At 45.3% G+C, this 25,626-nt stretch overlaps 3 protein-coding genes across 9 annotated transcripts in view; 1 reads left to right on the top strand and 2 right to left on the bottom strand.

Annotated features, from left to right (window-relative positions):
• pabpn1 (poly(A) binding protein, nuclear 1) overlaps positions 1–8,639 on the bottom strand; it is a 10,152-nt gene extending 1,513 nt beyond the window's left edge. Inside the window, exons 1-7 of one of the 4 annotated variants that reach the window (XM_017432361.3) lie at positions 8,498–8,639; positions 8,140–8,329; positions 6,152–6,260; positions 5,741–5,808; positions 5,075–5,181; positions 4,809–4,896; positions 3,076–3,230 (exon numbers count right to left, since the gene is read on the bottom strand). In XM_017432361.3, the coding sequence (XP_017287850.1) occupies positions 3,076–3,230; positions 4,809–4,896; positions 5,075–5,181; positions 5,741–5,808; positions 6,152–6,260; positions 8,140–8,274 (662 nt within the window). In that variant the 5' untranslated portion in view covers positions 8,275–8,329; positions 8,498–8,639. Of the gene's footprint in view, positions 1–38; positions 141–3,075; positions 3,231–4,808; positions 4,897–5,074; positions 5,182–5,740; positions 5,809–6,151; positions 6,261–7,695; positions 7,850–8,139 lie in introns of those variants that run through there. The other 3 variants (XM_017432362.3, XM_017432360.3, XM_017432364.3) reach the window with 3 other exon arrangements.
• A 2,527-nt stretch (positions 8,640–11,166) lies between these two features.
• zfhx2 (zinc finger homeobox 2) lies at positions 11,167–21,358 on the bottom strand. Of its 4 annotated transcripts, none has more exons than XM_017432354.3 (5): positions 21,237–21,358; positions 18,042–18,209; positions 17,053–17,113; positions 12,420–16,444; positions 11,167–12,325 (listed from the first exon to the last, which is right to left on the bottom strand). In XM_017432354.3, the coding sequence occupies exons 1-5, from the start codon at positions 21,240–21,242 to the stop codon at positions 11,936–11,938; spliced, it is 4,650 nt and encodes a 1,549-aa protein (XP_017287843.1). In that variant the 5' UTR covers positions 21,243–21,358; the 3' UTR covers positions 11,167–11,935. The 4 variants fall into 4 exon arrangements, with proteins under 4 accessions (XP_017287843.1, XP_017287844.1, XP_017287841.1 ...); XM_017432355.3 differs by lacking the exon at positions 21,237–21,358 and adding an exon at positions 20,872–21,021; XM_017432352.3 differs by lacking the exon at positions 21,237–21,358 and adding an exon at positions 20,652–20,802.
• Positions 21,233–25,440, top strand: thtpa (thiamine triphosphatase). The gene is made up of 4 exons (XM_017432322.3): positions 21,233–21,927; positions 23,042–23,111; positions 23,230–23,721; positions 24,638–25,440. Exons 2-4 carry the CDS (start codon positions 23,042–23,044, stop codon positions 24,736–24,738), a joined length of 663 nt encoding a protein of 220 aa, XP_017287811.1. The 5' UTR covers positions 21,233–21,927; the 3' UTR covers positions 24,739–25,440.
• Positions 25,441–25,626: the final 186 nt, after the last annotated feature.

Here is a 25,626-nt window from a genome sequence, read left to right as displayed (position 1 = left end):
GAAAGAGGGTGGACTCTGTGTGTGTGTGTTTATTTTTAATGAAAGAGATGGTAGGAGGGTTGATAGTAAAGGAGTACTGGGGGGAGGGGGAGGAGGGTGTTTAGTAAGGGGAATACCACGATGTTGTTCGCCCTCGGCCCCTGGAAAAGAGAGAGAAAAAGAGGGTGAGTTTTTTTTCTGTTTGGCTTTTTTTTTAAAAAAAAAAAGACCAATTTCCTGGTGTGATAATATATATATTGAGGGTAATTTTAGTCCTAAACTTAATAAAAAAATAAACAGTGTTTAGTATGTTCACAAATGATTTGGAGACGGTCGACAGGAAGGACTACAGTGGTGAAAAAACAGCTGAAAGCAGCTTTTTAAGAGGAGGGAAAAAGTGTTTAATTTGCAGAATCAGTGTGTGGGGGTGTGAGGGGGGGACAGCCAAGGCACTCTCCCTCTTTCTCTCTCTCAGCGTCTCTCTGTGAGAGACGCCTGTGGTGGGGGGTGGGGTGGTGGGGGACACCTTGAGGACAAACAGCATCACCCTCAGCGGGACACACAGACACTCGTCCGCTCATTCAGACAGCCGGAGGTTCCCGCAGTCAAAAACAAAACAACGGTGGCGATGAGACAATCAGGAAGTGGAAACAAAAAGAAGAAGAAGAAGATGGAGGAGGAGGAGTCCAGCCCTCGCCTTGATGCGTGATGGGCGAGCGGCGGTCCATGCAGAACAGGAAGCAGGCACAAGAATCAGAACCTCGGCGCCAAACTTGGGAAGATAAAAGACATTCAGGAGTTACAGAAGAAACCTTGCCTGTGGATCGCTGCCGCCTTAAAACGATGGGACTCGAACGTTTGACCAAGTTTACTGCGACCCGCCTCGCCCTGGTCGTCGCAGCGAGGACACAAGAATACAGCCGTGTAGACAGCGGGGCCACAACAAAATATTTACGTTTTCTCGCAACTTTGCGTCTCTAACAGTCACCCGACCGGTCCGTCTTTACGCTGCCTCTGGTCGTTCGTAAATTACAGCCAGACGTGAGCTTTCAGAAATGAAGAGAGACCAGAGGAACCGAAAGAGGAGTGGCGCAGAATGCTTCGCGGCACAAAAGGAGCGCCAGGCTTCGACTGTCGGTTCCTGAACTACAGAAACCGAACCGAGGAAGACGGGTTCTGGACGCCGGCGACGACTTTACTAGAACACGGGTGCGAGGCATGGATGAAGTTTAACGCCACGCAGCGAGAAACCTGCTGGGTATTTTTGCGTCAGTTCGTTTAAACGTTTATATTTCCACTAATTTCACATTAAATGGTTACGGTGACAGAATACTGTGATTTTTTGACAGGAAGTTGGGATTAAATACCAGATTAATGTAAACAAACAGCGCCTGTTATAAAGTAGTCTCGTATAAACCCTAATAACTTTGTTTTAAGACGGCACAAATCCACTTTGGTCTCAGTTCCACTCTTTAATATTGTTAACGGAACAGGAAGCAGTTAAATCTGAACTTCCTGTGCAATCAGGCAAATCAAACAGCTCCCTCCCTGCAGCCGACAGCCGCGGAGGACTTCCCAAGTTTGTTGCACAAGTCGAGGCGCCCGTGAGGTTCTGATCTCAGCCCGGTTTCTGTTGACGTGGCAACCAGACAGCTCCTCGGCAGGAAGTTAGAGACAAGTTCAAGCAGAAAGATATGTGGCTGTTAGCAGCAGATGGGACATTTTACTGGATTAATGTGCCCCGTCCTGCAGTATGGAGGGACGGGGACGGGGTGAGGGTTCGTTGGAATGTAAGGGACACAGACACTTTCTCACACTTTAAAATAAAAAATGGAGATGAAACCCCTTTTTTATGCCTATATGTAAAACGTTTGGCACAAATGGAAAAGCAAAAAGGAAGGAACTAAAACTGACAGTGAGATGGTGGCAAACTCCCCGATTCCCACTTCCCTTTAACATTTTCTTTCTGCAGGCGGCGAGTCAAACTGTACTCGTCTCAAGTTTAAATAAAAATCACAAAAGCAAGGTGTTAAATCGCACAAACTACACATTTTATTTCAAACACTCCTTGTTGCTACAACAGAAACTGGGAGACAGAAACTACCAAATTATCTGCATGTGGAGTCAGAGGAAAGCCAGAATCCTGATGAAATAAAATCAAATAAATGAGCTTTTTTTTACGTTTCTACACACATGATACAAGGTACAGCAGAATGGTGCCAAAATAAATAAAAGGGTTCTTGTAGAAGGGTCTCTCAGGTTGAACCGACCCAAACGTCCCACAGCTGGACGGGACTTTAACCCAGACTGAAACATCTGTATGACCTCAGCGGCAGCACCGGGGTGGAACGGTTCGATTCTCCTCCAACGAGACTTCTTTTCTAATCTCAGGTCACGTAAAGGTTTGCTTCTCTGCGGCGCAGCTACTATTAATTTAATTTAATTATTCGGATATTTAACAGTTAATAAAAAAGGACATACAGTGAGCTGGTTGTCGTTGCTTCATTTTACTAATTAAATTCACACAAAGTGCGATTTCTCTTTAAAATAAGTCGATTAAAACCAGTCCAGCTCTGATATAAACACCCAGAAGTGGCTGAAATTTGGCTGAAAATGTTAGCTTTGTTGTGGTTAATATAAAAAAGGAAAATGGCTCCTAATGCCAGCCCTTCGTAAAGTTAAAAACACTCCATTTCATTGTTATTACATCAAACATTATATAAAATAACGCAGGAGATCGGCACGATGGCAACGGATTTGTAGACGTAACGTTCCTGAATAAGGTTGGTTTGTAAATACATTTAATTATTATGTTTTTCTTAAAAGAAAGAGTTTAATTAGGATGAGTTATTTGGGTTACGTTAATAGGTAAGTTAATTTGGGATTAAACCGGAGCTCATCCCGCCTCCCGTTCTAAGAAAGTGTCATTTAAAGGAACTATGAATAAACCGGCTCGGCGCTCGTCTCATCTGTGGACAGCAGTTTTCCGTCCCGGGCCGCCTCCGTTCGGGACAAACAATGAGCGGGATGCGGCGCATGCAGGTGACGCGTTCTCCCCGGGCTCTGAGGGTTAGGACGCCATCGGCGACAGCTCACCTGAAGGCCCGCCCTCTGCCCCCACGGGGTGCCGTGTAGCCGCTGTAGTAGCGTGCTCGCGAGGAGAAGTTTCCTCCCCGTGATCGGAACCGACCCCGTGGAAACCCGCGATCTGTGGTGCTGATGCCCGGTCTGTTTGTTCTCTTGGCGCCCACCTGAGGACAGGAGACGGGTTAGAGGACAAAACTCACCTGACGGGCCGGACACAGGTACCGTTATCATGATAAACATCTTTTTATTGAAACTAGGAAGTACTAAAACAAGCAACTACAGAGGTTTACTGGACACGTTTATGAAAGTGTTAAAAACCTTTTTAACCTGGATTTTAACCATTCGAACATTTAGTTTTCACTTTTTTATTCTTTCTGTACAATTTTTGTTGTTAATTAATCCTCAAAGCACCTTAAAATGAACACAAAGAGCCCTAAATTTTATCTTTCCTACATTTTTATACTTTTTATATAATAAAATCCAGATTTGTTTTGCTTTGGGCAAAACAAAATATGCAATAATTTCCTAAAATAAGGTACAAAGTGGAATATTTTGACTTGGTTAATGTTTGATAACATTTATTTTGATGCATTATTATTAATTCTAAGATTCAAACTTTGATAAAAGTGTAATAAAATTTAATGTTTTTTTAACTGCATCAAATATCTTAAACAACCTCCAATCCTGGGGATTAATTTTCATTTTGAAGCCTTTTCAACATGAATGTGCTGCTCAGCCTTCTGCATGTTATCTGAAGGGCCCCTGGCTCCTCCTCCTCTTCCTGATCCCGGACCGGGTCTTGGACTTGCAGAACCAGGCCGGCTGCGGACGGTCCTTTGGGGACACGTGTCCCCTGCTCCAAGAGGAGGAGCCCTCGGTGTGGTGGAGCAGAGACATGGTCCTCCGGTGAGAAGCCTGAAGGCACCTTGTCTGCAGACAGCAGGAGCAGCTGCCACAAACCGAAACTGAAACGCCCCATTTCACTGTCCCCGTGCTCTGTCTCACTACCTCTGTCTCACTGTCCACATGCTCTGTCTCACTGTCCCTGTGCCCTCAGACAGGATCTCCTCCCGTGGACGTCCATGCAGGATGTCCTCAGATCCTGGCAGGTGTGAAGTCAGAGCCCCCGGGGTCAAAGGTGGGAGGGCTAAAACAAAATGGCGGGGCTTCTTCTTCTTGTGCGTCTCTGGTTTCTGTTCAGAGCAGAGAACTGTCCTCCAACACGTCACGCCGTGCGTTCAATGGCAGAGACGAGTGTCCCCATTGATGACCAGGGAACCGGACCTCCACTGAAACTTTATGTGATGAAGCTCTGCTGCCTGGGGGGTCAGAGGGGGGACCGTCCCACCTAAAACCTGCCTCTCATTATTTTAAACTAATTTTAAAAGCATTATTTTAAGTCAGGATGACACTACTGCTTTGTGCAGAATTATTCTATCCACCTGGAATTTAAAACAAATCCTGGGCGAATTTTACACGATTTGTCTTTAAACTGACTAATTTATTGAGAATAAAAAAAATGATATATAAGCAGAATTTGCAGGTTTGGTGCCCTGAGGTCTGCCGAACACAAGCAGCTGATTTTATTTGTTTAATCTCGTTTCTGCCTCCCATTAAGAAACGGCTCATTGTTTTTTTATTTTTCTGGAAACAAAGACGTTCTTGTTGCCGCTACGAGCTCTTAATGTGAAAAACAACCATCTAAACTCCTCTCAGAGATCTGGAAGCTGAAGATTTCTTACCTTAATCTGTCTTCCCCTGAACAGGGATTCATCCAGAGCCATGGCCGTTCGAACAGACTCTTTGTCTGCGAACTCAATATAAGCAAACCTGCAGGAAAAATAAATAAAAAGGTGTTTTTCAGCAACAGGAAGTCATGTTTTTAATTCTACATGAACGATTTGAAGCATTTTTCTTAATGTTTGACTCTTTGCCCAGCTCAGCTACAATCATTTAGTCTTTTTTAAAAATTTCTTCGGTAAATAAAAACCATAAAAGCGTTAATTACCCTTTGGGATGCCCCGTGTATTTGTCACACAAGATGGTGACTCTGTTTACTGAACCGCAGCCATGAAAGTGAGCCTCCAGCTCCTCCGCCGTGGCGCCGTAGTCCACCTGACGGGAAAAATAAACTTTAAAAAAAAGGTACAAACAGAAAATAACAATAAACGTGGATGAACACGGCGTCTCGAAGTCGGAATTAACTGAGAACGTGTGAAAAAAGTGGATCTGAGGAGTCAAATTAAACTTTATTTATAAAGCACCTTTCATACGAAGTGCAAAAAACAAAGATAGGTATTAAAAATGTAAAATATTATACAAATATGGACCCTAAAATCTAAAGAACAGTAAAACCTGAGAAATTTAAATAAATGGAAACGAATGATACTAGAAGTTTATTAAAACTAGACTCTGCCTATAATAAATCACCTCATTAAGGGTGAAACAGAAACCAAACGCTGCACTTTGGACTCATTTACATTTTATTTAGAAACCAAAATCAAAAATGAAGCTATAAGGGGACATTAAAATATATATTTGCTCACTTTAAAAGTCCTGAACTGAATAAAAAAACTAATTCTAACTTCTTTGAATCGTTTTACTTCGGCCGTATTGTTGATTTTATTTCCCTTTGCCCCAAATAATTTCCCTTTGCGCCATGTTTTTTACTCACATTTCCGACATAAATAGATCTGCCATCTGCTTCCATCTTCTCCTCGATGGACATGATGACCGGACCAACTGGAACGGGACACACAGAAAAGATGGTTTCTCGTACACCCTTTAAATTGTACTCAACAAACAGGTTTGGAGACGTTTTTTTTAAAGGGACAATTTTCTGTCCTGAAAACAGCGGCTGTTGAGAGTAGTGGTCTCTGTATGGGTTGGTTTTCTGTAATCTTCTCGGTTTTGTTACCTCGGAGGAATTCAGAATCCATGGCTTCTGACTGTAATAACGGTCTTAACGTTTAAAGAAACCATCCCACTCTAAATGACTCTCTATCAAATTCAACAAGTCCCTCCGTTGTCCTTTTCCTTACTCGATAATTTGACATTAAGATAAAAAAAACAACCCAAAAGGTACCTGGTGGGGGGCTGAGATTCATCTGTTTCTCCACCTCGTTCTGTAGCTCCTTCAGCTTCTCTGCCTCTTCCTCCATTTCTCGAACCCGGGCTTTGATTGCCTCCAGCTCCTGCGAAACAGACACCGACTTTACCAACCCTACAGGGAACTCCTAAACTATGACGATCAAAACGGAAACCGTGCTGACGAGGTCAAGGTAGTCGCCATGACCCAATGACGTTAAAGAAACGGCTCTGGCTCGGTCGGTTTTACAGATATAGAGCTAAAATTTGGTGTGGTAGCAGCTGAAAGTCCCCTCTGTTGTATATTTTGAGGGCTAAAGGGTTGAGCAAAATGGTTAAAATTTTCCTATGAGTTTTGAGGAACATGCAGGTAATAATCACCAGATTCACGCCTTTCGGGGCCAATCTGATTCAAGATGGCTGCTCTACCCGATGAACATTAGGGGACATTTAACTCTGTTAATTTAGGTGGTATCAGCAAACAATCGTCCCCAACATGTAATCCTTTATCTTTCACCATCCTATCTGTAATTTAACACTTTACTAACCTTTTAAAAGGTTTATTAATTTAAAGAGAACAACATTGTTTTAACTCAATCATTTAATTTGGGCTGGATTTAAAGCCAAGGGTTTAAAGAAGCCAAACAAAAATATCCAGGGTTTAAGTGTGATAATTTAATTTATTATTATTATTTTAAATATCCCGATCGGAGGCATGGCTGTGCCCTGAACCAGGAGCTTCTGTGGTGCACTGCAGCAGTCGGATCAGGAGCTGTGGCCACGCTGCAAGGATGTGTTGTGTCAAAGCAGAGCAAATAAAAATATAAAATAAATAAAATAAAAATATAAACCTTGGGGTGGGGTGGGGGGTGGATGCAAGGTGACACAATAATTATAAAATAAAAAAATGAACATTTATGTCAGTAAATAAGCCTCATATTAAGGTAAAACGTGCCACAGATTTGCTATTTTTGTCGCATATTCAGACCAAGGTCCTCCACTCCCCTCCTCCTCCATCCAGGATGAAGGATGCAAACCCAGCCCCTTAAATACCGCAACCCCCCTTCTTTTTCTTTTTTTTTTTCCTCCTCTCTCTGCGTTAAAACCCTCCACCACCCCTAAAATGAAAATAATAAAATTAAAACCCGCAATCCCCCCACCTGGGCACTCCCAGGGAGCGAGACATGTGGAAATAAATTTTAAAAAACGCAACGCAATGAATCAAACCGTACGATGAAGACGAACAAAAAGATGGTCAGGTGCACGGATGTTAGCCACATCCACCTCCTCTTGTTCCTTAATAATCACTCGAGGCGATGCTATTCGGTATTAAATGTAATTATGTGAATAAAAGCGATTAAACCCGCAGCTAAAATGATGCGACGCGGCGGTTTTTTTCCACCCCGAACGGTCATTTTTTTCCTCGATGCTAACCGATTAGCCGCTTTGCTAGCTCGCCGTGAGCGCACGAGCGCTCCAACTGCAGCAGCCCGATGAATGAAAGCAATTCTTTTTACAATGAGACGTTTAGTTTTATTTTACCGTTAGCGGGTCGCCTTCTTAGCGGAGTAGGCTTCCACGACGGCGGGGGCTAATGGCGGCGGCCTGTCCAGCGCTCGCCCCGACGGTCTCCCGCATCTCCGTCTCGCATTTTCCTTTTTTTTCTCCTCCTCTCTCTTCTTCTTCTTTCAACGAGGATTTTCCCCCCACCCCCAACCGCTCGCGCTGCTCTCTGGCGCAGAGAAACTGGCGTCGCTGTTGCGCCAAGATGGCCGCCGGCACCGCGCGCGACGCCACCCAAGTCTGCTGCACTGCGTGCGCCACAATGGCGGCTATTACCGAAGCGCAAACGACATGTGACCCACGATTTTATGTGGGTAAAAAACACCACAAACTAACATTCTGATACAGCTTACTGTTTAGATATAGCTGTTTTGAACATTTAACATCCATGTTAGGGTTCTTGTAACAATACACTTTACTTACCGGGTCTTCAATCGCGGCCTCTCCCTCTTCTAACCCCGGTTCTTCGTCTCCGACACCCGGGTCTTCTAGCTCGGGATGTCCGTGGTCCGAATCTAGTAGGGACTCGTCCGCCAGCCCGTTACCGAACTCCGCCATCGCTCTTATCCGACAGTACCGACGAGCCTCGTGGCTAAAGCGACGTTGCAGGCCCCTACTCTCACACACAAGGGGGGGGCGGCGAAAAGGAGGAGAAAAAAAAAAAAAAACGGCGGAAAACGCCGCTCAGTCAGTAAAGTTAAAATGGGGAATAGAACACTAGCTTCAGCTTTAGCTACAGCTCAAACAGGACAAAACGATATACAAGTGTTGTTTCACTCACTACTTAAAAAAAACTATCCCGGTAGACGATACAGAGCCGAGTTTATTCACTTAAATTTGTATATTTAAAAAAAAAAAAGACGATGACTGTACGCGAGATCGGCGGCGTCGCTTCAGTTCAGAAATGGAAGCCAGGGGGCGGAGTCGAGCGTCACTGCGGGCGTAAAACTCTCGCGCCCATTGGTCAACGGGCGACTTTAGGCCAACCTCTTCGGCGTTTGCCGCGTTCCGATTGGACAGCCGGGCAGGACTTTCCGGTTCGTGAATTGCAACGTCCGCTTTTGATTGGATGAGGTTCCCGTCAATCATTTCGCAGCCCCGGCCCATGTAAACTGGCAAATAAATTAGGATCACACCGGAGCTGCCTCCACCAATGTGACCTTATCTCTAAGGTCATTTTTACATGTCCTTTTTTAAAAAATCTATAATTATCACGACGATGAAACATTTCATGCCCTTTAAGCTTTTAAATAGAAATAAACTGAAAGACGACTTAAAAACTCTAATTTATAAAATTATAACTGATAATGTGAAGGAATGCATGTCATGTGCCAGCTTAAAAATAACCGCATGTGCAGTCTCCTGACTGTAAATGTTGTGAATGACTCTCAGCTACTATCACAACAAGTTTTAGCACGATATCTGTAAAATTGGCTGACTTATAGCCATTTTTGTGCTCTGTACTGTTAGTTGGCTGTGGCGGCCATCTTGAATCAGATTGACTCCAAATGTTAATCAGTTGTTGATGCAGATCCGGTGATTGTTTCCTGCAAGTTTCATTAAAATCTAACTTGTGGTTCATGAGATATTTTGCTAACAGACGCAGCGTTGGAGTCAGAGCTCAGACTGCACGTTGAGGACGACTCCCAGCTACTACCTCACTAAATTTTAGCTTGAATTGGAGTCAGAGTTCAAACTATGTGCTGCGGATGAGTCTCAGCTAATACCTCGCCAAATTTTAGCTTGATATCTATAAAATTGTCTGACTTATAGCTATTTTTGTTTGCCATCACCTGAATCAGTCAGATGTGATTTGTTGTCCAACTGGTTTTTATTTCTTTTTCTGTATATCAAAGAAAGCATTAATGGAGACCAAACACAAAGGCAGGTACAAGTGAGGAGAGGAGGGGAGGAAAAAAAAAAAGAAAAAGAAAATAAAAATAAAAAGCTTAATCATAAATCTAACAATTCGTAACAACACTGCCACTATTATTGTTCAATATTCAGAGGACTACCATACTCTTTTTGGAGCACAGAGGTGGCATTTCAAACCAATAGTAATCAAAAAACAGTGATGAGTAATAATAATAAATCGTATAAGTAGTAGTACAGTTATAACAAGAGTGATAATCAAAGTGACGATGAAACAAACAGGAATAAAAAGCAGATCTCCATAAAAACATGTCTAGTTTGGACAGTGCAACACCGTGTCTGTGTAAGTGTGTAATAATCCCAGATTTGAGCGCACTAGTCCTCGTTTCGCGCACAAGATACAGTTTCAAACAGATTATTACTCCAGATAAACAAACAAACAAAGGACCGAACGAGTGGCGGTGGCGGCCGGCTGTAGCTCGTGCAGAAACTCGTGGACTAGTGCGAGAGTCAAAGTCGTGGGACGTCCTTTACAGTTTGCATTATCGCCTCTCCTGCTCTCTGTCGACCTAAAGATTGCTTTTTGGTTTGTTTTTGTTTGTTTTTTTTCTTCTTAATGACAGAAAGCGAAGGGAGGATTACTTTGGAATATCAGTTTTTTTTTTATATAATTCTTTACAAAAGTTTGTTTTAGATTTGCATTTCGTTAAAACTATTAATAGTAACATTAATATACAACTTAAACCGAAGGAAAACATCTTTAGTTTGTTATGTGTCCTTCAACACAGCACCATCTTATTAGCTCTCATTTACCTAAATTTACTTCCTAGATTCGAGTAGTCTCTAGTGGATACTGGGAATTCCCAACTTTCTCCCTCGTCGTGGTTTCCAGATCTCATTTCACAGCACACACACGATTGGAATTACTTAAACTAAAATTAAAATGAAGGAGGGGAGGACGAAAAATAATGATAAAAAGAAAAACACAGTTTCAGAATCGGCTTTCAACCTAAACAGAAACCTCGGATAGAAACACTCGCGTAAAAATAAAACAGTTATGCACAATCTGGAAATTTGTTTGACCTTCAGTGCTAAAATGGATTTAAATTTACAAATATCTGAGGGTTGTGTTCCTCTTAAGGCTGATTTTTTTCCCCTCCCACCCTCTCAAATAAAACCCGACAGGACAGGGAGGCGTAAAAGTCATCTATCCGAAGAGCCACATTCCAAAACGAGACGCACATCTGGGAGGAAGTTCCACAAATTTAAAGTAAAAGCAAAATAGTTTATAGTCCTTGGCCGAAGAGAATGCTGGCGATTTTTACAGGCAGGATTTTAAATCACTTTTTTTGACATTCAGAGGTAATCCCCTCGTAAATGTATGTAATCTAGGAAAAAAAACGCTCTTCGTTTGTACACTCAGGTCAAATGTTTTGTATAGTTTGCTCACGCCTAAAGCACTCAAATTTATGATTCATATTAAGGCATCCAACATGCATTAGTGCATCTTTCCATAAAAAGACACCTGCATAAGAATGCTTAAAAACATCTCAAACAATGTAAAACGTCAAAGTGCGGTATGCCAAAAAATTCTACTTTACTAAAACCCTTTTAGCGCAAGTTTTTTTTTTTTTTTTTCTGTTTTTGGATTGTCATGAAACTATGTAAATGTGGACAATTCAACAGCCCTATTCTCTCTATAGTACCTCTTTTATATCCCAAAATGAAGACACTCCTCAGAGCACACACTTCTGCAGCAAACCCAAAACTGAAATAATAATAATAATAATAATAATTAAAAAAAAATCTAACTAATGCAGGCTTTTCCTCTCCCGATAGTTCAGTCCAGTTATATTATAATTCAAGCAAATGAAAAGGTAGACATGAGGGAAAAAAACAATTCCACAGGAGAAAAACAGGGGTTATTTATGAGTATTTCATGGTATTATCCCAAAAATAATAATAAAACCAAACAAAAATAAAAATGTTTCCAGGCCCGGCTGCCCAAAAAGGAAACGCTTGCATCAGTCTTCAGCTCAAGCACAGCAAGTTGTACAAATTATAGGAAGTTTAGTTCATACATAACCACAGGGTCAGGATAAAAGAGGGTTTCAGTGACAAGCAGCGTGGAAACAGTCTGCTCATGTACTTGATTCCAGGTGAAATATCTAGATTAACAGATATCAAGGCAGGTGAGGGCGGAGCACAGGGTAGTGGGAGGAGCCAACATCATAGCAAAGATTATTACCTTTCAGGGGGGGTTAGTGCTCAAACGTGTTCGTTTAAAATTTGAGGAGCCCAAACGGGTCCAACAAGTGTCAATGTGCAGACCGTTCCTGATCTGAGTCTAGCTGTTGCTGGTGGCCGTGGAGGGAGGCAGCTCGACGACGACCTCGCCCTCAGAGCTGGCTCCGGCGGCGGGGAGAGACGCCTGGGAGCCGCTCTTGTTGGCGAGGGATATCGGCTGGCCAAAGTTAGTGGTTCTCAGGGTGGCCAGGTGGCGCGGGGAGAAGACGTGGGCCCTGGCGGCGGCCCGCGACTCAAACGAGACGTTGCAGGCGTCGCAGTGGCCCGTCAGGGTCTCCTTCTGCGCTGGCTGGCCCGGCGCTGGAGAGGCCGGAGGGTCGGTGATCGTCAGCTGAACGGGCTTGGGCAGGATGGGCCGGTTGGCTTTGAGGGCGCTGTACTGCAGGTAGCTTCCTGAGCTGGTGTCCACCTTCCCGCCCAGCAGAGGAGACTGATGATCAGAAAACAGAAACACGCCGTCAAACCAAACATTTCCTTTCTAACAGAGTGACAGGATGAAACCACCCTGCTGGTCGCAGACGTACCATTTTCTCCTGCTGCAGCCGCCAGCGCTTCTCCTTGGCCCTGGTGTTCTGGAACCAGATCTGCACCACCTTCAGCGGCAGGTTGAGCTCGTTGCCGACGGCCTCGCACTCCATGGCGTTGGGGTGGGCGCAGGTCTCGTAGCACGACTGCAGGATGGACAGCTGCAGGCAGGACAGGTGGGTGCGCGGCCTGCGGCTGGACGAGTGCGACAGGAAGCCGCTCTCCGTCGGGCTGGACTTGGGCAGGATCGGGGTGCTCGGGCCGGCCGACTTGGCCGAGCCGGGGGTGTTGGGGCTGACCGGTGCGATGCTGGGGGTGGGGGGAGGGGGGATGGTGCGGGGTGGCGTGTGCGTGGGAAGCGCCAGCTGTTCTCTGGATAAGGTGTTGATTTTGATGGGAACTTTGGGGGTCCAGTAGTTGAGCCCGTTCTGTTTTTGGGGCACTACCGTTGTGGCACACAGCCGGCTGCTGATGGGAGTCGTGGGCAGCTTCGGCACCATCCGATTCACCGTCCCCGGCCCGGAGGACATCTCATTCTCGTCCTCCCTCTCCTCGTCAGTCTTCTCGTCCTCGCTCTCCTCCTTCAGCTGTTTGTGAGCCGGTCGTGGGGCGATTGGGATCAGCTCCTTGGGGGGCGCCAAGAGGACGGGGGCGTTGACGACAGGGGCAACTTTCACCATGGAGACGTTGCTGGTGGGCTCATGCTTGATCTTTGGCACCGGAGACGCCCCGCTGCCCACCGGAGACACGGCCGTACAGGAAACCAACTCCTTGGGCTTGATGGGGACGGGGGTAACCTTCTTCACCAGGACCGGCTTACTCAGCTCCTTCTCGGGCTCTCGCTCCGTCTTCATGAGGGTACGCACGATCGGAGCAGCCGTTATGCCGCCGGGGGGGTTCTGAGTAGGCTTGTTGGAGAATATGGGCTTGGAAAGGGGCCAGGTGAATTTGATGAGCGGCTTGCCAACCGCCGCCAGAGTCCCGTCGCTGATGAATCGCACCTCGCCCTTCCGCTCCCTCGCCCTCATGTTCTGGAACCAGATCTGAACGACCTTCTTCGGGAGGTGGACCCACTCAGAAATCTGCTCGAACTCGTGCTTGCCGGGGTTTGGGTCTTTGAAGTAGCAGCCGTACAGGATGTCCAGCTGCTCGGCTTGAATGATGGTCCTGGAGCGACGCATGTCCCGCATGTACCGTTTCCCTTTGGACTTCCTCTGCTGCTGCTCCCGCTCCTTCTCCCGCTCCCTTTCCAACAGCGCGGGGCTCATTTTGTCCGGTGCTCTGGCGTAAATGTTAGAGTTTGTCATGTTGCTGCAGTTGACCAGACTCAGGGGGCTGTTGGACGGGGGCTCCGGTTTGACCTGGACAACCACCAGACCTTTGGACGTGGGCCGCAGGCCGAGCCCGTCCAGCAGCTGCCCCTTCTGCGCAGCGATCTTATCGGCGAGGGACGGGGACGAGGAAGAAGACGTCTTGGAGTTGTTTTTTCCCATGCTGAGGTCCAGAGCAGACTCGCAGTCGTCGCCGTTGGACAGGTAGTGAGACGTTTGGCTAAAGGAGGACAGGGACTGCGAGAGGAGGGAGTTGGAGAAGCGCGCAATGGTCGGGGCGTTGGGAAAGACCGAGATTTTGCTCCCATCTGCGACCAGGGAGGGAGTGAGGGACAGAACGTACGGGCTGAGAAACTGGGGGGAAAAGGGGGCGAGGGACAGAGGAAGCGAGTGAAGAGCACCAGCTGGAATCTCGGCGTGATCCATCGAGGACGTCTGGGAACCTGGAGGGTCCCCCTGAGCCTCCAGCTCCAGATCCAGATCCGGGTCCTGTCTTTCCTTCTTCACCTCCACCTCGTCACGCTCAAAATCCGCCTTCCGCTTTTTCCTCCTGGCCCTCTGTCCTCCTCCGCCCTCGTCATCTTCGTACTCCTCCTCTGCGTCGGACAGAAACACGGTTGTGGAGCGCAAAACCTTTCCCCCGGTTGACCCCTTGTCTCCGTGAGCCTCCCGCTCTGCTTCACCTTTAGCCGGACTTTTGGCGCCCTCCCGGAACGACTCGTTCTGACTCTCCTCATCTGAAACGATTACGGAGGTGTACACCTCGTTCTCCGAGTCCGACGTGAGAACGGAGTCTCCCTGACCTCCTCTTCCTGCAGCTTTCCGTTTGCGCTTCCCCCGGGCGCAGGACAAGTCGATCACCTGACTGCCTGAAGCTTCGGCCTCGTCATCGTCACCTTCTGCTATAATCAGTGAACTTTCCTCGTCGTCGTAGTCATTGTCCGACGCTTGAGCGTGTCTTTCCGCCAGGTGCTTTAACTCCCTCTGTCTCTGCTTGGCTTGCCGAGCCTGAGCCAGCCACCTGCGCACCTCCTCCTCTGAGAGACCCACCTCCTTACCCAGAGCTTCGCAGTCCTCGTGGGGGGGGCTGGCAGCGTCGGCCTCACTACGCGACTCCAGGAACGCCCAGAGAACCTCCGACTGGAACTCCGACAGCACCGGGAGCTCGAGATAATTCGATGCCGCTGCGTTACAACGGAGACGGGTTTGGTTAGTAGTTAAGGCATTCGTACTTGTGCTGGATTTGGGGGAACCGCTGGGGCTGGGGCCCGGTTTCTGCGGGGTAGAATCCGGGCTGAGGGTTAGGTCTAAATTGACAGGACTGAGGCTGGAGTGGCTGGGCACGGATGCCGAAGGCGACGGGTTGTTATTGCGAGGGGAGAGGTTCAGGCAAGCTTCTTTATCACCTTCTGTAGCGACGCCTCCATCTGTTCGGCCATCTTGATCTTCCTTCCCGTTGTCCTTGTTGCTTTCGACTTTCTCTTTGCTCAAGTTCTCCGCCTCAGGTTTCTCTTCTCGCTCTGAGGTCCAGCTGTCTGTGTCCTTGATCCGATCTGAGCTCGCCTCCTCGCCGCCCTGCTTCTCTTGTTCCCCCTCACACTTCAGAGTTTGTTTTTGCTCTTCCTGAGGGGTCCGTATGTGAGCTGGAACAACCGACGAGGGCCACTGGTTCTGCAAGCTGTTAAGTCTTTGGGTTAGGAGGGCCTGCTGGGCCGGGTTCAGGCCTACGAACGGCAAACACTGGGTGAGGACCGGGCCTTGCTGGTTGTCTTGATGCTGCTGAGTTTGGGCTTGGAGCCCGTTTAAGATCAAGGGCATGACCATGTGAGGCTGAGGCACGAGCTGAGGCGCGGCGGCGCCGGGAGCGGCGCCCGCTGCGAACAGGGACGGGAGGAGGGAATGAGAGAGGGTGAGAAAGGCTGAGACCGCCTGAGTCGAGGCCACCGAGGAGGTGAGGAGGGAGGGAGCCACCTGTGAGGTTGTGATCTGCTCTTTGTCTTTGGCCACACTCGCCATCATCGATCCAAGTGCTGCGCAGCTGCTGGCGGTGACCAACGAACCCGTTCTGGTTTCAGTGGCGGTCGCTGCGGAGTTCGGGGCGCTGGTGCTGCCGCCTCTGGAAGTAGCAGCGCTGCTCGCGGCCAACCCTGCGTTTCTGCTGCGAGTCTGGTGTAAAACGGATTTCATATGGCTCTCGAGGGTGATGGCGTGATTGTAGGAGACTCGGCAAATGGCACACTGGTAGGGTTTGTTTGATACGTACGGCCGAGACAGGAGCTGAGCGGAGGGGGACTGGGGACTGCTTTCTGCACCGTGTTTCGAAGAGCCTGAGGTCATTTTCTGAATGTGGGCTGCAGACTTATAATGAACACTCAGAACGGTTCTGCTGGAAAAACTCTCCTGGCAGGCGCTGCAGCTGAACGGCCGCGTGCCGTTTTCAGTTGGCGAGCCGTTCCTGTCGGCAGACTTCTCACTCGCCTCTGTGTGTTCGGTTGCGTTCTGCAGCTTGGCTTCTGCGAGTGGGTTTCCCTCGTCTTCGGGGACCGGCTCGGCTTCACCTCCCTCCTGTTCCATTATCCTCTCCTCCTCCATCTCTTTGTCTGCGGGCGTCTGGGCAGCGTCTGAACTCTCGCTGGATCTGCAGGGGTCTGAGACGGGCTCTTCAGCGTGATTCACTTGTGAGGATTCAGTATCTGTGGAAAACAAACACTTTTTACTCTCTTGGAATTACAAACTGAACACTGCATATCAAAGGCCCAGCAGTCACTGAAGAAATAAACACTTAAAACCATCTTATCTCGTCTAAAACTAACATCGATCCTGTCAGTTAACTCGCTTATAGCTCAACATCTGAAAAACTAACAGTTATAACCCATTTTTAAGTTTTCTAAAAGGCCTCTTGGTTGTGGCTGCCATCTTGAATCATGCTGACTGTATTACATATTCATGTTGATGATTACTTCCTGGGGGTTTCATTAAAATCCTTCCACAGATTCTTGACATATTTGGCTAACAGACAGACAAATGAACACACCTTGTGGTGGTGGGTGGTAAAAATAAGTAAAACATCATTAAACTGTCAATAAAGAGAGTCTCCTTTATTGATTTAATTGCAGTTCAGGCTTTGGGCTTTTCCAGTAGTCTCATTTTTGTCATTTAGTCTTTTTTTACATTTATTTTGATTTAAAATGGCTGTGATTCGGTCAACTCTGCTTTATAAATAAACCCGATTCGACCTGAAATGTTAATAACCGGTCTCATTTGTTAACGGATGAATAACGCAGTGTTTGTGGCAACACACCTGCAGACTCCTGAGCACCTGTGTCCTCTTCTCCTCCACTGGCAGCCTGCTTTAAAACAGCCTGTTAAAAAGGAAAAAAGAAAAAAAAAAAAGTTGTCGGTTAAATTCCCAAACCGAGCCGAGCGTCGTCGCGCAGAACACGACTGCAGGAGTGGATGTTTCACCCCAGCAAACAAATAATCTTTAATTTTCTGCAAGAGCAAACTAAATCAGTCAGTCCTCTGATAAAAATTCAAGACACGTTTTAAAATTCAAGGCCCACGGGCCAAATATGGCCGCTGTGACAACTGTAACTCTGACTTCTGTTTGTCCTGTTAGCAAAATAACTGGCGAACCACAGATTTTAACGAGTAAACACCGGCGGTGCGGCCACAACGGATCAACTTTAGAAGCTAAAACGGATTCAAGATGGCCGCCACAGCTAAAGCAACCACAGCAAGAACACGAAGGTGGCTCCAACTCTGTACAGAACAATAAAACCCTTTCACAATAAAGTTCATTTGTGAAGATAAGGTGTAGTAGATGTAAAAAATAAACAACTTTTTTCTGCCTTTTCTTATGAACTCTAACCCCAAAAGGACGAGAGTTAAAGAAATAACAATAAATCCTTTTAATGCATTTATCTGGCGTCTGTGGATGATCCATACGCTGAGCTGTTAAAACAAATATTACGTCAGGAATAAACACTGAAGTTGCTGCGTTTTCAGAGAGGTCCGCGTTGTTCCCGTTTCTAAAAGCAGTTCTGTTTTTGATCTGCATATTGATGAGCTCTGAAACTTCTCCAAACAAACAAACAAACAAGCCAGCGGTAGTTAAAAGCTCAAAAATAAAACCACAAAGTTGATATGAAACGCCCCACATTCCGGAGCATTAACCTAATAAACTAATTACCTGCATTCAGTGATTACTTCCTGAGCGCTCGCTCCACATTTTGCAAACAAACGAAGACGACGAAGCTGAAGAAAAACGAACCGAGCGGCGTCACGTACCAGACTTACGATGTCCAGCAGTCTGCCTACACACGATGGAAGTACGCTGTGTTGCTCGGTGAGGTGTAGAGACATGGAGGATCTGTCAGATTGCCCTTTTTGGCACAGGGGGCACACCCACTTCGCCACCCCATTTCTCTCACTGCACACCGTCTCTCCAGACTCCTCCTGACAAAAATAATAAAAAAACAGAAACTCGTGTGAAAGGAATCAAACAGAAAGGGCCTCTAAAAGCACAAAGAAGCAACAGTTTTCGTCTCCTCGGTCGACAGGAATCAAACTGGAATGATTTCACCTTTTCAGGCCCCTGAATCTGCCGTCTGCGTGTTAAAATGTGAAACTTTAGTTTCCAGTTGTGTTACAGTGTTAAAAACTCCTCTCGGATTGGTGTCGTATTCCTCCGGGTCCTTCGTGGGGAGGTTCCCATTTTTTTATTTATTTTTTTTTGGTCTGCCATGACCATATCGAATGACACAATGATGCAACTGCTCTAATGGCACCTTTGTAACGAGAGCTGCCGAGGTTGTAGCTCGTTTAATAAGCTGAAAAGAACAGAGTTCGGCTACAAAAACTCCTGTCTGTGCTTCAGGACTCAAACTGAAGTTTAAACAGAAACACAGCGAGAGCGCCGAGCGCTGAACGGCATCTATCTGAGCTGTTATCAAGCTCAGAGACGCAGAACACGAGCCAGAAGAAGCTAAATGATAGCTAAACGTAGCAACAAGCTAACTACACATAGCAAAGGACTTGGCTAAAAGGAGCAAAATGCGTCTAAAAGTAGAAAAAGTTAAGCTAAATGCAGGATAGATTTAGCTAAATGTAACATAAGGTTAGCTTAACACAACAAAGAACTTGGTTAAAAGTAGTAAAATGTAGCTAAAAGTACAAAAAAGTAGCTAAATGAAGCAAAAGTTCAGATAAATGTAGCACATTGTGGCTAAATAAAACAAAAGCTTTAGCCAAACATAGCAAAGGACTGCTAAAAGTAGCTACAGGCTAGCTAATTGAAGCAAAGAGGTAGCTAAAAGTACCAAAGGAGTAGCGAAATGAAGCAAAACTGTAGATAAATGTAGCACAATGTGGCTAAATAAAGCAAAAAAGGCAGACAATTGTAACAAAGGTTTAGCCGAACATAGCAAAAGACTTGGCTAAAAGTAGCTAAAGGCTAGCTAATTGAAGCAAAGAGGTAGCTAAAAGTACCAGAGAAGTAGCTAAATGTAGGAAAACTAGCTAAATGCAGCAAAGGTTTAGATACATGTAGCACAATGTGGCTAAATATAGCTAAAGGGCAACCAAATGTAATCAAACACTTCGCAAAAAGTAGCCAAATGTGGCTAAAAGTAGCAACAGGCTAGCTAATTGAAGCAAACCAAAGAGGTAGCTAAAAGTACCAAAGGAGAAGCTAAATGTAGAAAAAGTTTAAGGTTAGCTTAATATAGCAAATAACTTAGCTAAAAGTAACAGAATGTGGCTAAAAGTCACAAAAGGGCAGCTAAACGTAACAAAGGATTTGGGTAAAAGTAGCAAAAGGTTAGCCACTTGTAGCAGAGTAGCCAAAGGGCAGCTAAAAGCCGAAAGTAGCAAAACAGCAGCTAAATGCTAAAAGCAGCAGAAGACAAACAGCCAGAGAACAATGTTTCTGAAGAAACTACAGAGAACTGAATGCATTTCTATGTGGAGAACATCTGTAAATAAAAGCTAAATATATGGAAAAAAATATATAAAAAGCTGCCAAAACAAAAAGTCAGAGCAGACATCTCCTGGATGAGCCGAAAGCTGCCAAGTCTGCAGAAGTGGTTAGATATATAAATATATATTAAAAAAAAAAAAAAAACAGAAGAAAAACAAAAGTGTGAATGCTGATTAATGAAGAGGCGTAAAGAAGCAGAACAATACTGACTGACTATTTTTAAACACCACAGTTAGCTTAACGTGCTTAACGTTGTAAGACAGCAAAACTGTTTGTTTACAACGATCCCTCGACGGGGTTCGGTCCTGGAAACATTAAAAGCTTCAAACAGCCACCCCCTCAATTAAAAACACAAATAATGATAAGAATAATAAAAAAATACCAGCACAGCTACCGCCTCACTTCCTCGTCATGCCAATTAGCAAAGCTAGCTCGGATTTTCGCCCAGTTTGTTGCCCCGATGGCTCCAACATGTCGGCGTGATTCAACCCCCCCCTCCTGCCCCGTCGTTATTAAACTACAAACGCCTTTCTTCTTCGTCGTTTAGGAGGCTAATTAACGAGTCTAATTAACTACGACCAGGGAGAGAGAGCTCAATTGTGAAGCGGCGCCCACTCCTCCTCCTCCTCCTCCCCTGCAACGTCGCAGTACGGTAGTTAAGCTAGTTAACCGCTATTAACCAGGACTAGTAAACCACTGAGGGTGTATAGGAGCCAGAAGAGGGGAGATGGTGGCTGGCTCGGGGCTAAATTGGTAAACAAAAGCGGGGCAGCGGGGACGTTAACAGCCGCGGCGGCTAGCTAGCATGCTAGCAAGCGGAGGTAATTAACCGAGCTGCTCCGACAACTCTGCCCCGGACCAGCCAGGTGGGAGCTGGTGCCGAGAAGTAAATAAGTGAATAAGTGAGCCTTCGGCCTTACCCCGGTGTTTGCGGGCTGCCAATCGGGCATTTAGGGTGGAGGCACCCGCCGCCCGCCGCTCGACAAACGGAGGCCTAGCCCGACCGAAGCCATTTAATTAACGAGCGGGGGCTCCGCTTACAGATGTGTCGGGAACACTCGACCCCCTCCTCCCGTCACAGCCCGGCCGGATCCCCCCTCTTCCCCTCCACCACCTACCCCCCCCACCTGGGATACGTACCTCAGACCCTCGCGGTGCGACGCATGGCGGGTTTTTAATGAAACAAGCCGTTTTTTTTTGTTTTGTTTTTTCTAAAACCCGAGCGTAAATTGGCGGAGTACGTGCGTCGCCTCGACGATGATGGTGGAGGAGGTGGAGGAGGGAAGGTGGGGGAGTGCAGAGGGAAGGGAAGGGAGGAAAAAAAGAGAGAGACGAGGCAGGAAAATTAAAAAAAAAAAAAAGTTGGGGGTTTAATGCCCTGCTGTGGGTCGGGTTAACGCGATCCGTCCGCTCGGTTCAACAATTAGCCGCTTAATTAACTTCGGAGCGCTCCGCTAAATGCGTGTTTTTTTGTTTTGTTTTTGTTTTTTTTTTTGTTTTTTTACCTGCATGATCGCCGCTCCGACACATAAATGCACACACACACGCGCACACACACACACACACACGCTTCCTCCGTGGCTCCTCACAAGTGAAAAGTTTTCTTGCCTGCCTTGCCCTCCCTCTCTCCCGTTCTGCCCCCCTCCCTTCGTTCGCCCTCTTCCCTCTAGTAAACAGACCACAGCTCCCCCCAAGGCTGATTGCTGACATCCAACACGGCTAACAAAACCCCTTATGTAACCCCGCGGATATTACGGATTATTATCCCAAAAAATACCTGGTGTTTGTCTTTATTAGGAACGCCCTTCCTCGTTTTCGCATAATAAATGAGCCAAACTCTGCCAGCTCGGGGTTGCCACACACAATAAAAGCAAAGTTAATTAGCGCCAGACAATGGATTTACGACTCGAATTACGACGTGTTTGCAATCAAATGATAGGTGTGGCGCATATCTACAACTCGGGTATGTGGAATAAATATTTATGAAGCGGCGGAGATTAAAACTGCACCATCTGTGTCTGCTGTGCCCTCCGCGCTGCCGGACCAGAAACCTGACCGTCCCGAATGCGGCCATAGGTGGCCCGCCACATGCCTGCGTAAAAGTAAATTTCGCTAGCACCCGGGAGCTGCTGTGGCGAACCTGCCGCTTATTTTTTCAAGCCGAATAAGTTGACTCGAAGCAGCCAGATTGGAAAGGTACGTAAGAGTGAAAACTGTTTACATTTAGGATGATACTAAACACTCCGCGGCTTATTTCGGGATTTTTTTAGTTGTAGTTCGTACACGATTGTCGGCAGGAGCTCAACGTTTTAACTGTTTTATACAAACCTGAAACATTCAGTAATAACAGTTAACGAAACGCGTGTTTTAAGACATAAAACAGGCAGTATAGTGGTTGCACTAATGAGCTTGTGTTATACTTTAACCAGAAACACCTCTAATAGTGGTGCATACATTGCTTTACACTCAATGACTTATATGACTCATATAAGTCATTGTTTACACTGCTATGACACATTTGTACGGAAGCCGAAAAAGGACATAGCTACAATTTTTTGACAGTGTCTCACGTTAACAAGACAAATGAGTTATCTTGAGATAATAAATAATTTCTATTTGGACTTAGAAAAGTTTCTTGTTATAACTATAAACAATGGATATAATTGTATTTCCTATAATTTGTTATGTTAATTAAACTTGTTGAGTTACATTGCCCACAAAACTTCGAGTAGCTCCTGCTTTTGTACTTTTACTTTAAGTGGTTGTTCAGGATATACAGCAAGGACATTGGAATGTGATTTAGACTGGGGAAAAATGCAGTTGAATGGTATCCAAGAGCGACAAAGAAGGTGATCTAAACCGGAAGGGTTTAACTACCTGAAGGCAACAATGCGACATTCAGGGCGGCTGCAGATATCTTGACTCTCACAAGGCAAATAGCAGCAATGATGAGGAAGTCAGCCACAAGGAGGTGATAGGAGCCGCTGACATCAAGACTCGAAAGCTCCCAGCACCCCAAGACTGTACACTAAGAGAAAGGAGGGATGCAGAGGACTAGTGAGCATCTGAGCCACTGTACAGGATCCTGGAGTCCATCAGGAAGAAAACTGCCAATGATGATCGGGCGATCCCAGGACCAACCTCAGAGATCTCTGTCCAGAAGAGTGCAGTCCTATGAACAGCTGAGATGCATGCCTCTGTTAGAGGACCTGAGCATGAAGTGAAAGTGGAACAAACAGAGCTAGCTGGGTGTTTTTTATATAAATAATCAGACTGTTTTCTCAGTGCTGTTGTCGTCGTGTTATTTCAGATGAGTGTGGAAGTGGAAAGAAAGTTTTTGTTCACCGCCAACACCCTGAAAACCCTGGAGAACATCGGAGGTACGTTTTCTCATATTTACTGAACACTTTCTGCTGCTACTTCCAGGATAATTTACACAAAGTTGACTGATCTGTTGCAGCATCGTTAGTAATTGATTGATCTGCTTACTTTCTGCAGTCTGTGTCGGTCAGCGCCAGTTTCACGACCAGTACTTCGACACCCCGGGGTTCGAGCTGACGTTGAGAGACATGTGGCTACGGAAGCGAAAGGGATGCTGGGAGCTCAAGTGCCCGACAGCCGACGGCGCAGAGGAGCCGAACGGAGAACGGTCTGCGGCGGCGGCACTGTGTACTCGTTACAGGGAGATAAGCAGCCTGTCTGAAATTTACCGGAGAGTGAAGGAGGTCTTAAAAGACACCTGCGAGGACAGAGGGACGGAGACGACGCCCTCGCAGGGAGACGACTCCTGGCTGAGCAAACTGAATCTGGCATGCTTTGCGGAGTTTACAACAACGCGGCGGTCCTTCACTTTGGGGGAGGAGGGGGTGCAGATAGACCTGGACCAAGCTGACTTCGGCCATCATGTGGGGGAGATAGAGGTCCTCATACCAGAGGGAGGAGATGTGGAGTCGGCGCAGGAGAAGATCCGAAACGCTGCTCAAAAACTTGGTGAGCTTAAAGCTAAAAAGCAGCATAACGAGCTAAAATTAGCAAAACTGTAGCTAAAATGAATGAAAATAGCAGATGCAAAAGATACAATTATCAAAACAATAGCTAAAATTAGTAAAACGAATGTTAGCTCCCTAAAAATAACAAAACATGCTAATGTTAGGAAGTAAAATATATGATAAAGCTTAAATCATCAGAATAGTAGCTAAAATAAAACAAATGTATCTAAAGAAGCAGAACGGTGGCTAAAGACAAAATTAGCAGAACTGTAGCTAAAATTTAAATGTAGCAGAATTGAAGATATAAACTAATTGCTGCAAAACTGTAGCTAAATCCTGCATGACACTAGCTAAAAGCTATAAAGCAGCACAACCAGAGCTAAAATTAGCAAAACTGTAGCTGAAATAACTAAAATTGGAGATGCTAAAGATACAATTGTCAAAATAATAGCTAGAATTAGCAAAAAGATAAGCTAAAAATAACAAAATGGTAGCTAAAAGTAGCCAAACAAGCTTATACTAGTAAAACCGTAGCTGAACAACATAAAACAGATGATAGAATTAAAATTAGATTAACTGTAAGAAAAACTAAAAGCCAAAAGCAGCATAAGAGGACAAAAACTGAGGATGAAGGATATTTCAAATAGAAAAATGTTTTAAAAGGAACAGCAGCCGTTTCCTGAATGAGCCGAACGTTTTGATACACGAACAGCTAAAATAAAATATGCAGAAGCAGTTCGATTAAGTGTTAGGAAGTTTAATGCTTAATTAGGAAGTTAGATTAAGTATGCAGAAGCAGTTAAATTGCAAATAAACGTACAGAAGAAACTATTAACAGTAAAATAAATTTCACTTTTATTGTTTTTCTTTTTAAAGTTTGCATTCATTCGTTGTTCTGTTTGCTGTTTTTTCCTCAGGTCTCTCTGGAGATCGGCGAGTCGACGGTAAAATGACTGTTTACCTTCAAAGATATCGCCCTGAGCACTATGCAAAGCTGCTCAGCGCGCACGTTTTGTAGGCAGGAGGTTGGTCTGAATCACTGATAAAATGCTTTAGTATCTGTGAACCTGCTGTGTTTGTCAGGAAAGCTAAGGTGAATTTAATAAATTACAGTTGGAAAAACACTGAAAAAAGAGCTGATTTCAGACTTGAAAACCGTTAAAAATTTGTCTTGTTAACGATGCTATGTGATATTTTTTGTGCACTTCAAGCAGGATTGTTGTTGTTTTTGTTTTGTTTTGGTGGAGGGATGGTCACTCTGAGGGCGACGTTTATAGGTTCTCCAAAACGCTCCTGAGCATTTTGCAGCAATAAATCCATCCTGTTCTCGTTTATAGAACAGATAAATCTTTTATTTAATTATCTAAACAGTTCTGATCAAAAAGGGAATATGGTTTCATGTTTACTTAGTGTTTAAAAGGGTAAAAATGGGTTAAATAATAATTACAATCACTAATAACTTGAGATTTCTTTCAAATAAATGAGTGTTTACATGTTACTTCTCACTGTTTTAGGATATAAACCAGTGAGCACTTCTTTAACTTGTGATTTTATTTGAGAATAATGTTATTTCTAAGCTGTTTGGCTGATTTAAATTAAAGTCTGTATGTTTACTGTTATTACTTGTAAGGGCAGAGATTGCTTATTCCTGAGTTTAGTCTTCTTCTTATGGGATTATTTGCACATTTATGAACAAATAAACTGATTTTTTTGGTGTCTACTTTGTTTGTTTATACATATAAAGACATGTACACCAAGTTTAACTTTTTATCTGTTTTCAGACACTTTCATAAAAAGCAGATAATCTCCGTTAGAATATGCTTTGATAGCAATGAGGGAACAGAGTAAATGTAGAGGGTTCTCAAAGCAGATGATTCAATGGAGGCATAAACTTTTGGTACAGTTT

This window comes from Kryptolebias marmoratus, linkage group LG21 (genome assembly GCF_001649575.2).
Source record: "Kryptolebias marmoratus isolate JLee-2015 linkage group LG21, ASM164957v2, whole genome shotgun sequence".
Classification (NCBI taxonomy): domain Eukaryota; kingdom Metazoa; phylum Chordata; class Actinopteri; order Cyprinodontiformes; family Rivulidae; genus Kryptolebias; species Kryptolebias marmoratus.
The sequence above is the reverse complement of the archived record's forward strand: the minus strand, read 5'-3'. Positions and strand labels throughout refer to the sequence as shown.

Excerpts from the sequence above, each read along its gene's own strand:
- zfhx2 (XM_017432352.3), bottom strand. The coding sequence starts at position 20,681 with ATGCCCGATTGGCAGCCCGCAAACACCGGG. Across the intron at positions 18,210-20,651 it reads GGCAGCCCGCAAACACCGGG|GAGGAGTCTGGAGAGACGGT; the intron begins GTAAGGCCGAAG and ends TATTTTTGTCAG. Across the intron at positions 12,326-12,419 it reads GGCTGCAGCAGGAGAAAATG|TCTCCTCTGCTGGGCGGGAA; the intron begins GTACGTCTGCGA and ends TCTGATCATCAG.
- thtpa (XM_017432322.3), top strand. The coding sequence starts at position 23,042 with ATGAGTGTGGAAGTGGAAAGAAAGTTTTTGTTCACCGCCAACACCCTG. Across the intron at positions 23,112-23,229 it reads AACCCTGGAGAACATCGGAG|TCTGTGTCGGTCAGCGCCAG; the intron begins GTACGTTTTCTC and ends TACTTTCTGCAG. Across the intron at positions 23,722-24,637 it reads AAACGCTGCTCAAAAACTTG|GTCTCTCTGGAGATCGGCGA; the intron begins GTGAGCTTAAAG and ends TTTTTTCCTCAG.